Source organism: Ranitomeya imitator, chromosome 1, assembly GCF_032444005.1.
Source record: "Ranitomeya imitator isolate aRanImi1 chromosome 1, aRanImi1.pri, whole genome shotgun sequence".
In the NCBI taxonomy this organism is placed as follows: Eukaryota; Metazoa; Chordata; class Amphibia; order Anura; family Dendrobatidae; genus Ranitomeya; species Ranitomeya imitator.
Genome location: NC_091282.1, coordinates 306,387,306 through 306,401,316, shown reverse-complemented (window position 1 = coordinate 306,401,316; position 14,011 = coordinate 306,387,306). Strand labels below are relative to the sequence as shown.

Below are 14,011 nucleotides of genomic sequence, written 5' to 3'. Positions count from 1 at the left end.
CAAGGTGCTCAAAACCATATTCAAGAAGTTTACTAACCCTTCTGGTGCTCCACAGGAATTTTTTGAATGTTTAAATAAAAATGAACATTTAACTTTTTTTCACAAAAAAATTAATTCAGCTCCAATTTGTTTTATTTTACCAAAGGTAACAGGAGAAAATGGACCCCAAACATTGTTGTACAATTTGTCCCGAGTACGCCAATACCCACATGTGGGGGTAAACCACTGTTTGGGCGCATGGCAGAGCTCGGAAGCGAAGGAGCGCCATTTGACTTTTCAATGCAAAATTGACTGGAATTGAGATGGGACGCCATGTTTCGTTTGGAAAGCCCCTGATGTGCCTAAACATTGAAACCCCCCACAAGTGACACCATTTTGGAAAGTAGACCCCCTAAGGAACTTATCTAGAGGTGTGGTGAGCACTTTGACCCACCAAGTGCTTCACAGAAGTTTATAATGCAGAGCCGTAAAAATAAAACAATTTTTTTCCCACAAAAATAATTTTTTTAGCCCCCAGTTTTGTATTTTCCCGAGGGTAACAGGAGAAATTGGACCCCAAAATTTGTTGTCCAATTTGTCCTGAGTGCGCTGATACCCCATATGTGGGGGGGAACCACTGTTTGGGCGCATGGGAGGGCTCGGAAGGGAAGGAGCTCCATTTGGAATGAGGACTTAGATGGAATGGTCTGCAGGTGTCACATTGCATTTGCAGAGCCCCTAATGTACCTAAACAGTAGAAACCTCCCACAAGTGACACCATTTTGGAAACTAGACTCCCTAAGGAACTCATCTAGATGTGTTGTGAAAGCTTTGAACCACCAAGTGTTTCACTACAGTTTGTAACGCAGAGCCGTGAAAATTAAAAAAAAAAAATCTTTCCCCCCAAAATTATTTTTTAGCCCCCCAGTTTTGTATTTTCCCGAGGGTAACAGGAGAAATTCGACCCCAAAAGTTGTCAAATTTGTCCTGAGTACGCTGATACCCCGTATGTTGGGGGGAACCACCGTTTGAGCGCATGGCAGAGCTCGGAAGGGAAGGAGCGCCATTTGGAATGGAGACTTAGATGGAATGGTCTGCAGGCGTCACATTGCGTTTGCAGAACCCCTAATAAACAGTAGAAACCCCCCACAAGTGACCCCATATTGGAAACTAGACCCCCCAGGGAACTAATCTAGATGTGTTGTGAGAACTTTGAACCCCCAAGTGTTTCACTACAGTTTATAACGCAGAGCCGTAAAAATAAAAAAAATCTTTTTTTTCCCACAAAAATTATTTTTTAGCCCCCAATTTTGTATTTTCCCAAGGGTAACAGGAGAAATTGGACCCCAAAAGTTGTTGTCCTATTTGTCCTGAGTACGCCGATACCCCATATGTTGGGGTAAACCCCTGTTTGGGCACACGGGAGAGCTCGGAAGGGAAGAAGCACTGTTTTACTTTTTCAACGCAGAATTGGCTGGAATTGAGATCGGACGCCATGTCGCGTTTGGAGAGCCCCTGCTGTGCCTAAATAGTGGGAACCCCCCCAATTATAACTGAAACCCTAATCCAAACACACCCCTAACCTTAATCCCAACAGTAACCCTAACCACACCTCTAACCCTGACACACCCCTAACCCTAATCCCAACCCTATTCCCAACTGTAAATGTAATCTAAACCCTAACCCTAACTTTAGCCCCAACCCAAACTGTAGCCCTAATGGGAAAATGGAAATAAATACATTTTTTTAATTTTTCCCTAACTAAGGGGGTGATGAACGGGGGTTTGATTTACTTTTAGAGCGGGTTTTTTAGCGGATTTTTATGATTGGCAGCCGTCACACACTGAAAGACGCTTTTTATTGCAAAAAATATTTTTTGCGTTACCACATTTTGAGAGCTATAATTTTTCCATATTTTGGTCCACAGAGTCATGTGAGGTCTTGTTTTTTGCGGGACGAGTTGACGTTTTTATTGGTAACATTTTCGGGCACGTGACATTTTTTGATTGCTTTTTATTCCGATTTTTGTGAGGCAGAATGACCAAAAACCAGCTATTCATGAATTTATTTTGGGGGAGGCGTTTATACCGTAACGCGTTTGGTAAAATTGATAAAGCAGTTTTATTCTTCGGGTCAGTACGATTACAGCGACACCTTATTTATATCATTTTTTTATGTTTTGGCGCTTTTATACGATAAAAACTATTTTATAGAAAAAAATAATTGTTTTTGCATCGCTTTATTCTCAGGACTATAACTTTTTTATTTTTTTGCTGATGATGCTGTATGGCGGCTCGTTTTTTGCGGGACAAGATGACGTTTTCAGCGGTACCATGGTTATTTATATCTGTCTTTTTGATCGCGTGTTATTCCACTTTTTGTTTGGCGGTATGATAATAAAGCGTTGTTTTTTGCCTCTTTTTTTCCCTTACGGTGTTTACTGAAGGGGTTAACTAGTGGGCCTGTTTTATAGGTCGGGCCGTTACGGACTCGGCGATAATATATGTACTTTTATTGTTTTTTTTTTATTTAGATAAAGAAATGTATTTAAGGGAATAATTTTTCTCTTCATTATTTTGGAATTTTTTTTTTTTTACACATTTGAAATTTTTTTTTTTTTTTACTTTGTCCCAGGGGGGGACATCACAGATCGGTGATCTGACAGTGTGCACCGCTCCTGGCACATAGTGCCGGATGTCAGCTGCGATAGGCAGCTGACACCCGGCCGCGATTGGCGGCGCTCCCCCCGTGAGCGCCGCCGATCGCGCTGGACGTACTATACCGTCCATGGTCATGGGGGGCCACCCCACCTCGACGGGATAGTACGTCCCATGTCAGAAAGGGGTTAATGACCTGGAGAGTCATAATTGCAGGTCAGTTTTAGCATTTAGTGAACCTAGCAAAAAAGCCTAACAAAAAACAAGTGTGGGATTGTGCTTTTTTTGTAATTTCACCACACTTGGATTTTTCCCCCCCCATTTTCTAGTACACGACATGGTAAACCCAATGATGTCATTCAAAGTAAAAACTCGTCCCGCAAAAAATAAGCCCTCACATGCTCATATTGACGGAAATACAAAAAAAGTTATGGCTCTGGGAAGGAGGGGAGCGAAAAACAAACACCGAAAATCCCAAGGTCATGAAGGGGTTAATGTCTTGGGATTCAATGGGCATCTTGTTGTGCTTGTTCTAACATTGCTGAATTTATTTTAAGATTAACTTTTCATTTAAATGTTTACATGGCTCTACTGTAATGCCTGGTGTTTGGGGAACCTCTAATTTAAGCTCTAGGGGCAAAGATACACTAGATTTACTCCAAAGACAAACACCAGAAACCGCACATCTGCTTCCTTTGACATTACCACCATGAACAGTGACAAAATGAAGAACCCTGGGGAAACCCTCCTTCCAACAACGCTGCTAATCAGAAGTGAACACTTGGCAACAGAAAGCTTTATAGCAGGAGTCTGGCAAGGAAGTTACCTGCAAATACCAGGTGACTTATGCAAGATGGCAGGACAAGTGTGCCTGCTATTTTAGGTGGCAGTGTCAATCAGCAAAGCCACCTTAATCTAAAGATCTTCAACCTTTCAATTTAAAGAGAAGCCATAATTAGAAAAGAATTTGGTAATTAAATCAGGTTTTTTGATTACGGTACATTAAAAAAAAAACAAAAAAAAAAACCTCATATCATGATCTTTATTAAAAAAAAAAAAAACACTGGCTGCTGGGAGATTCATACTTCCTATTCTTTCAGAAAGTTTCCAGCAGCCTCTTTTTACGCAGAATTAAAATGCAAAGTGACACACACCGATGATAACCCAGGATCCATTAATCACAGTAGGCCATGTCACAGCTGACCCTGCTCCCCTGTCTTCACAATGACCCTTGCACAGGCTTGTTAGATGCTTTAATACAAAAGCTAGGGTCTGGATGTGCCCATTGTGCCAATGTATGCGTGTGTTGTCTCCAGAGTTATCAGTGTAAAATAGCCCCTATGGCCAGTATGAAAATTGCTAGATTTCTAATGCTTTTTTTTTCTCTTCTTAATACAGATCGTGATATGGGAAAATGGTAAAACCCCAATTTAAACAATGTGTCAATTTCTGATTTCTTCCCTTTACGGTGTAGCTTTAAATCACAACTCCAGCAAATGTTATTTTACCGCTGGAGTGGTGCTTCTACCTCACCTCAACCACCTTCACCCGCACCATCGATCTCTGGTAGTTTGTGGCCTGGAGAGTCACTCCAGTGGTCCAGAGGTCACTCTTCAATGCAAATCTATGAGAGTCTCGTTCTGGCCTCATTCTCATATGTAAAGCATCATGGAATAAGTGGCGCTATAATAAATGAATAATTCTGGCTCTCAGACTTGAGAGCTTGTGACAATTTCTAACTTCCAGCCACTCAGAAGCCACAAGATGATGCTGCAGCACTGGAGAGGCGCCAAAATAAAGGTGAAGAAGCCGGAGGGAGTGTATGAGATCGGGGTAGGGACCTTACATTAGTAGCACCACTCCAGCGCTGAGAAAACAAAATGCTGGAGTGGTGCTTTAAGCATTAGCAGATATCCTTCAGAAAGTCAGTGCAACTAAGCACAGTAATCAGACTGGTCATTAACCACTTTGTGCCATCAGATGGAATAGTACTTCCGATTGCAGTACCCTCGCTTCGATGTGGGCTCCAGCGGTGAGCCCGCATCAAAGCCAGGACATGTCAGCTGTTTTTGCACGTTGGCATGACAACCAGGTCTCCTTGAGACCTCTATGGTTGTTGATGCCTGATTGCTATGAGCGCCACCCAGTGGTCGGTGTCATAGCAAGTCAACAATTCTACTACATAGAGGCGATGGTTAGTTCACCTCTATGTAGCAGAGCCGATTGGATTACGGCAGCTTCTAGTCTCCTATGGACTATTGAAGCATGCCAAAAGTAAAAAAAAAAAAAAAAAGTAAAAAAAAAAAAACATAAGTTCAAATCACTCCCCTTTCAAAATAAAACAAAAAAATAAAATCAAACCTACATATATTTGATATTGCCGTGTTCAGAATCACCCGATCTATCGATTTAAAAAAAAAAAAAAGCATTAACCTGATCGCTAAACGGTATAGTTAGAAAAAAGTCAACTCCAGAATTACGTTTTTTTTTGGTCGCTGCGACATTGAATTAAAATGCAATAACGGGCGATCAAAAGAACGTATCTGCACAAAAATGGTATCACTAAAAACGCCAGCTCGGCACGCAAAAAATAACCTCTCACCCGACCCCAGGTTACGAAAAATGGAGACGTTACAGGTATCAGAACATGGCGCAACTTTTTTTTTTTTTTTTAAACAAAGTTTGGAATTTTTTTTCACCATTTAGGTAAAAAAGAACCAAGACATGTTTGGTGTCTATGAACTCGTAATGATCTGGAGAATCATAATGGCAGGTCAGTTTTGCATTTAGTGAACCTAGTAAAAAAGGCAAACAAAAAACAAGTGCTGTGAGCGACACCCTGTGGTCAAAACTCATAGCAACTCAACAACTCATAGTTGTGCCAGCTTCTAGCCTCCCATGAAGGCTATTGAAGCATGGCAAAAGTAAAGAAAAGAGTGTTTTTAAAAACACAGAAAAAAAAAAAAAGGTTCAAATCACCCCCCTTTCGCCCCATTCAAAATGAAAAAAAATAAATAAAAAATTCAAACACATTTGGTATCACCGAGTTCAGAATCGCCTGATCAATGAAAAAAAAAAAAAATTAACCTGATCGCTAAACAGCGTAGCGATAAAAGCCAAAACGCCAGAAATGCATTTTAATGCAATGTAGCGGCGACCAAAAAAGTAATAACGGGCGATCATAAGAACCTTATCTGCACTAAAATGGCATCAAAGATGTCAGCTTGGCACGCGAAAAATAAGCCCTCACCCAACCAGAGATAACGAAAAATGGAGGCGCTACAGGTATCGGAAAATGGCACAATTTTTTGTTATAGCAGTTTGGAATTTTTTTCACCACTTAGATAAAAAAATAACCTAGACATGTTTTGTGTCTATGAACTCAATGACCTGGAGAATCAGAATGGAAGGTCAGTTTTAGCAAAAAAAACAAGCAAAAAACAAGTGTGGGAATGCATTCCCCCCCCCCCCATTTTGAGGGGTCTATATGATAGAAAATAACGAAGTGTGACCCCATTCTAAAAACTACACCCCTCAAGGTTCTCAAAACCACATTCAAGAAGTTTATTAACCCTTTACGTGCTTCGCAGGAACTGAAACAATGTGGAAGGAAAAAATGAACATTTAACTTTTTTTTGCAAACATCTTTATTCAGAACCATTTTTTTTATTTTCACATGTGTAAAAACAGAAATGTAACCATAAATTTTGTTATTCAATTTCTCCTGAATACACCAATACCCCATATATGTGGGGGTAAACCACTTTTTGGGCGCACCGCAGAACTTGGAAGTGAAGGAGTGCCGTTTGACCTTTTCAATGCAGAATTGGCTGGAATTGAGATTGGACGCCATGTCACGTTTAGAGAGCCCCTGATGTGCCTAAACAGTGGAAACCCCCCACAAGTGACACCATTTTGGAAACTAGACCCCTTAAGGAACTTATCTAGATGTGTGGTGAGCACTTTGACCCCCAAGTGCTTCACGGAAGTTTATAACGTAGAGCCGTGAAAATAAAAAATAAAAAAAATCGCTTTTGTTTACACAAAAATGATCTTTTCGCCCACAAATTCTTATTTTCACAAGGGTAACAGGAGAAATTAGACCACAAAAGTTGTTGTGCAATTTCTCCTGAGTACGTCGATACCCAATATGTGGGGTTTGTAAACCACTGTTTGGGCGCACCGCAGAGCTTGGAAGAGAAGGAGTGCCGTTTTACTTTTTCAATGTAGAATTGTCTGGAATTGAGATCGGATGCCATGTCGCGTTTGGAGAGCCCCTGATGTGCCTAAACAGTGGAAACCCCCCACAAGTGACACCATTTTGGAAACTAGACCCCCCATGGAACTTATCTAGATGTGTGGTGAGAACTTTGAATGCCCAAGTGCTTCACAGAAGTTTATAATGCAGAGTCGTGAAAATAAAAAATATTTTTTTTTCAACAAAAAAGATATTGTAGCCCCCAAGTTTTTATTTTCACAAGGGTAACAGGAGAAATTGGACCACTAAAGTTGTTGTTCAATTTATCCCGAGTACACTGATGTGCCATATGTGGGGGTACCCACTGTTTGGGCGCACGGCAGAGCTCAGAAGGGAGGGAGCACCATTTGACTTTTTGAGCGCAAAATTGGCTGTCGTGTTTGGAGACCCCCTGATGACACCCCCTGATAAAACCCTGATCTGAGGGCAGATTTGCTTTAAACGAAACCTGTGCCCTACTAAAAAAATAGAGCTATTTATCTGACACCACCCCCCCCCCCCCACCCATTTTACTCCCAAATTTGGGGGAGGAGGGATGGAAGAAAAAAAAAGGGCGTCTTGTAAGTTAAATTAATTTTCTCCCTGTGATTGCTTTCTACAGGGTGGACCATGTATATGGATACACCTAAATAAAATGGGAATGGTTGGTGATATCAACTTCCTGCTGGTGATATCAACTTCCTGTTTGTGGCACAATAGTATATGGGAGGGGGGAAACTTTTAAAGATGGGTGTTGACCATGGCGGCCATTTTGAAGTCGGCCATTTTGGATCCAACTTTATTTTTTCCAATGGGAAGAGGGTCATGTGACATCAAACTTATTGAGAGTTTCACAAGAAAAAAGATGGTGTGCTTGGTTTTAACATAACTTTATTCTTTCATGAGTTATTTACAAGTTTCTCTTTGTTTAAAGATATTGGGTTGGGCATACAGTGACCCAGGGGGGCATACAGTGACCCAGGGGGACATGTGCCTGCCAGCAGCACAGAAGGGCATATAGCGACCAAGGGGGGCATGTGCCTGCCAGCAGCACAGGGGGCATATAGTGACCAAGGGGGGCATGTGCCTGCCAGCAGCACAGGGGGCATATAGTGACCAAGGGGGACATGTGCCTGCCAGCAGCACAGGGGGGCATATAGTGACCAAGGGGGACATGTGCCTGCCAGCATCACAGGAGGGCATATAGTGACCAAGGGGGCATGTGCCTGCCAGCAGCACAGGGGGCATATAGTGACCAGGGGGGGCTTGTGCCTGCCAGCAGCACAGGGGGCATATAGTGACCAGGGGGGGCTTGTGCCTGCCAGCAGCACAGGGGGCATATAGTGACCAAGGGGGGGCATGTGCCTGCCAGCAGCACAGGGGGCATATAGTCACAAGGGGGGGGGGGGGGGAGCATGTGCCTGCCAGCAGCACAGGGGGGTGCCATATGCCGGCACAAGCATGGGGGTTATATAGACACCAGGATGGGGGACATATGATTTCTAAGACAGACACTGGCATTTTAAGACAGACCCCATTTAACATAAAAAAAAAATTTTTTTCTCTTTCTTCACCAAATTTGGGGGTGCGTATTATAATCTGGTGCGTCTTATAAAGCGAACAATCCAGTAAATGGCCCACCCAAAAAAGTTTGCCTCATCACTGAAGATAATGTTCTGTGTAAACGGAGGGTCCTGTTCCAATTTTTGTTTTGCCCATTCTGCAAATTCAGCATGCTGATCTGGGTCATCCTCCAGATGCTGCAGCAGCTGGATTATGTAAGGGTGCCATTTGTGAGTAGCTAATATCCGCCTAAGGGATGTTCGACTGATGCCAGATCGGCGCGCTGTATTTGCAGAATGGGCAAAACAAAAATTGGAACAGGACCCTCTGTTTACACAGAACATTATCTTCAGTGATGAGTCGCATGTCAGTTTCCACGGGTGATCCGCAGGCATAGTGGACATGGGATTTTTTAAAATTCCTTCCACTCTGCTGTCACATCTGGTTGCTGCGGGTTTGACGCTGCATAAATCTGCAGCAGTTCCTGATCGTGGGAACATATCCTTAGCTACGAGGGTAAATCTTCAGTGGGCCGCCAACAAGCAATGGACCCAATCAGCAGATTCTCTCTATTTGTTCTCTGCAGGATTTCTACTAGACTGACTGCAGAAAACTATATATGACTAATTTGAACATTCATTTACAGGTTAAGTATTCCTTTAAAGGAAACCTGTCACCAGGATTGTGCACAGTAACCTACAGACAGTGTCAGGTCGGCGCCATTAGACTGGTTAAAATTATATTTTGGTTGCATGAATCCATCTTTTGGTTGTTTAATCTTTATTTTCAGTTTTGTGTTAAGGATATGCTCGTGCCATGGGTGGGGTCTTCATGTGGTGCTGTGATTAGGTATTCATAATGCAGCCTGCCGACAGGTCACTGAACCCTTATTGACCTGCCCTTTAGTATACATGATGAATATTATATGTACTGAAAAAAAAAAAAAACCTTCTGCAGGCGCCAGCCATGGCACCTTTGCTGCAGCATAATAACGGATGTTGACTGTGTTAATAATAAATGTGGTTAAAGTTATCCTGATAGTATTAAAAAATCCATTTGAAAATGGTGCCCGCCGTGCCTGCGCAGCAGCACCTGTTGGTGTAGATGTCCCCCTCCAGCAAGATTGTGCCGCCTGCACAATAGCAGCTATCGGATCACAGCTATATACACGAATACCTGCTACTGCACAGGTGCAAATTTCAAATTTTTTTTCTGTATATCAGGACAACCTCAACCACATTTATTATGAACACAGTACACATGATTATGCTGCAGCACTGGAGCCACGGCTGCCATCTGCCTGCCCAAGGTTTTTTTTCTCTCCAGTATGTACATATAATATTCGTTATGTAAACTAGGCTAGGGGGCAGGTCAGTGACCAGTCAGAAGCCATACAGATGAATACCTAATCAGAGCACCACATGAAGACCCCCACAGGCCGCCCCCGAAGCACGGGCATATCCTTAACTCAAAACTGAAAGATTAAACAACAACCACAAGACGGATTTCATCACCAGGTATCATTGTAATCAGTATAACGACGTTGACCTGACACTGTAAGGGTACCGTCACACAGTGCAATTTTGATCGCTACGACGGCACGATTCGTGACGTTCGAGCGATATAGTTACGAGATCGCAATGTCTGACACGCTCCTGCGATCAGGGACCCCGCTGAGAATCGTACGTCGTAGCAGATCGTTTGAAACTTTCTTTCGTCGTCTAGTGTCCCGCTGTGGCGGCATGATTGCATGGTGTAACAGATATCGTATACGATGTGCGCATAGTAACCAACGGCTTCTACATCGCACATACGTCATGAAATTATCGCTCCAGCGTCGTAGATTGCAAAGTGTGACAGCAGTCTACGACGCTGGAGCGCTATTGTTACGACGCTGGAGCGTCACGGATCGTACCGTCGTAGCGATGAAAATTGCACTGTGTGATGGTACCCTAAGTTACTGAGCACAATCCTGCTGACGGGATCCCTTAATACACTGCTCTTTGTAAGGACAGCATATTACAGGGAAAGGGCTGTATCCCTTGTAGCAAAGACTACACAGAAAATGCAAAACCAAGCAGTTCTGGGCTAGTAGGAGCCCTGCACTGGCACAGATGACGGAGTATGAGGCTTGTATGTGGCTAGGGGTATGCAGGGCAGCCTGACAAACCGCACCGATTCTGTGCACTCCATGTTCCTAAAGATATTTCATCGTGTGTTATTTTGGCTATGGGGAATACGGATCTGTATGTTATAGGCTTACGCTACCCACAAATTTACCACATGGGTAAATCAGGCATTTATGCAGGTTGGTTGTAGCCAGGGACTCCTTCCTGATAATCTACATTTGCACATTCACACACAACGTACACTTTGTATTCATACACCCCCCCCCTCCATAGTACATATTCATACACCCCCCCCCTCCATAGTACATATTCATACACCCCCCCCTCCATAGTACATATTCATACACCCCCCCCTCCATAGTACATATTCATACACCCCCCCCTCCATAGTACATATTCATACACCCCCCCCCTCCATAGTACATATTCATACACCCCCCTCCATAGTACATATTCATACACCCCCCCCTCCATAGTACATATTCATACACCCCCCCCTCCATAGTACATATTCATACACCCCCCCTCCATAGTACATATTCATACACCCCCCCTCCATAGTACATATTCATACACCCCCCCTCCATAGTACATATTCATACACCCCCCCCTCCATAGTACATATTCATACACCCCCCCTCCATAGTACATATTCATACACCCCCCCCCTCCATAGTACATATTCATACACCCCCCCCTCCATAGTACATATTCATACACCCCCCTCCATAGTACATATTCATACACCCCCCCTCCATAGTACATATTCATACACCCCCCCCTCCATAGTACATATTCATACACCCCCCCTCCATAGTACATATTCATACACCCCCCCTCCATAGTACATATTCATACACCCCCCCTCCATAGTACATATTCATACACCCCCCCCTCCATAGTACATATTCATACACCCCCCCTCCATAGTACATATTCATACACCCCCCCCTCCATAGTACATATTCATACACCCCCCTCCATAGTACATATTCATACACCTCCCCACCATAGTACATATTCATACACCCCCCCTCCATAGTACATATTCATACACCCCCCCCCTCCATAGTACATATTCATACACCCCCCCACCTCCATAGTACATATTCATACACCCCCCCACCTCCATAGTACATATTCATACACCCCCCCACCTCCATAGTACATATTCATACACCCCCACCATAGTACATAGTCATACACCCCCCCACCACCATAGTACATATTCATACACCCCCCATAGTACATATTCATACACCCCCCCTCCATAGTACATATTCATACACCCCCCCATAGTACATATTCATACACCCCCCCCACCATAGTAGATATTCATACACCCCCCCACCATAGTACATATTCATACACCCCCCACCATAGTATATTCATACACCCCCCCACCATAGTACATATTCATACACCCTCCCACCATAGTACATATTCATACACCGCCCCCCCTCCATAGTACATATTCATACACCCCCCCATAGTACATATTCATACACCCCCCCCACCATAGTGCATATTCATACACCCCCCCTCCATAGTGCATATTCATACACCCCCCCCTCCATAGTACATATTCATACACCCCCCCACCACCATAGTGCATATTCATACACCCCCCCCTCCATAGTACATATTCATACACCCCCCCCCCATAGTGCATATTCATACACCCCCCCCCCTCCATAGTACATATTCATACACCCCCCCTCCATAGTACATATTCATACACCCCCCCCCCTCCATAGTGCATATTCATACACCCCCCCTCCATAGTGCATATTCATACACCCCCCCCTCCATAGTACATATTCATACACCCCCCCCCCCATAGTGCATATTCATACACCCCCCCTCCATAGTACATATTCATACACCCCCCACCATAGTGCATATTCATACACCCCCCCCACCATAGTGCATATTCATACACCCCCCCCTCCATAGTACATGTTCATACACCCCCCCATAGTGCATATTCATACACCCCCCCCTCCATAGTACATATTCATACACCCCCCCTCCATAGTACATATTCATACACCCCCCACCACCTCCATAGTACATATTCATACACCCCCCACCACCACCATAGTGCATATTCATACACCCCCCCCCCTCCATAGTGCATATTCATACACACCCCCCTCCATAGTACATATTCATACACCCCCCCTCCATAGTACATATTCATACACCCTCCCTCCATAGTACATATTCATACACCCCCCCATAGTACATATTCATACACCCCCCCACCACCACCATAGTGCATATTCATACACCCCCCCCCTCCATAGTACATATTCATACACCCCCCCCCCTCCATAGTACATATTCATACACCCCCCCCCTCCATAGTACATATTCATACACCCCCCCATAGTACATGTTCATACACCCCCCCCTCCATAGTACATATTCATACACCCCCCCCCCTCCATAGTACATATTCATACACCCCCCCATAGTACATGTTCATACACCCCCCCTCCATAGTACATATTCATACACCCCCCCATAGTACATATTCATACACCCCCCCATAGTACATATTCATACACCCCCCCCCCCCACCACCACCATAGTGCATATTCATACACCCCCCCTCCATAGTACATATTCATACACCCCCTTCTCATGACAATCTTATCGCCATTAGCTCGGGGTCACCTCATCAGGGCGCACCATGGTGGGCTGGTGAGGGGCAGCGCATTACCTGAGACGAGGACTCTGTATTCAGAGCGCCGGGACGGGGGTCCGTTCCTCCCGCGGGGTCCGCCATATCCGCCTCCTGAGCCGCGGTTTGACCTGGGAAACTCCACGCGTAACCGACAAGACCCGAACTCGTATCCGTTGCGTCCAAACACGGCGTCCTCGGCATCCCTGAGAGAAGAACAGAGCAGTGAGGCCGCGCTCTCCCGCCGCCCACCGGCACTACGTTACCTCAGGAGTTGTAAAACCAGGAGCGGGACAGTCAGGGGAAAAGGCTAACAGAACCACGTGACCGCTCCTGGATTTATCCCCCGCTCCCGGCTGCGGCTTACACACGCCGCGGGCAGGCACGTGGCCTAACAAAGCCGCAGTCGGGCCTAGGACCCGGAAGCCTCCGCCCCCTCCCGCCACACGCGGTCAGCGCCTGCACCACGGGAACACGCCGCAAAGCATGGGGGCGCCACTCACCGCGGATCCTGGAAGCTGATGAAGGCGAACGGTGCGGCGCCGCTCCCGCCGCGATTCTTCAGCTCGACGGTACGGATCCGCCCGTACCGGTGAAACAGCTCCTCCAGCTCCTTCTCCCGCACATCGGCGGGTAAGTTCCCCACATAGATGCGTCCATCCCCAGAGCCCCGTGCGCTCTCCCGCTCCCAGCTAGACATCCTGTCGCTTCCTGTGACCGGCCGCGCGGAGCACGGCGGGAGAGCACCGGAAGTACC

At 45.1% G+C, this 14,011-nt stretch overlaps 1 protein-coding gene across 1 annotated transcript in view; it reads right to left on the bottom strand.

The window, feature by feature from the left end:
• Positions 1–14,011, bottom strand: part of SRSF9 (serine and arginine rich splicing factor 9) — a 17,399-nt gene extending 3,388 nt beyond the window's left edge. Inside the window, exons 1-2 of the mRNA XM_069758142.1 lie at positions 13,758–14,011; positions 13,294–13,460 (exon numbers count right to left, since the gene is read on the bottom strand). Coding sequence (XP_069614243.1) covers positions 13,294–13,460; positions 13,758–13,954 — 364 coding nt within the window. The 5' untranslated portion in view covers positions 13,955–14,011. The remainder of the gene's footprint in view (positions 1–13,293; positions 13,461–13,757) is intronic.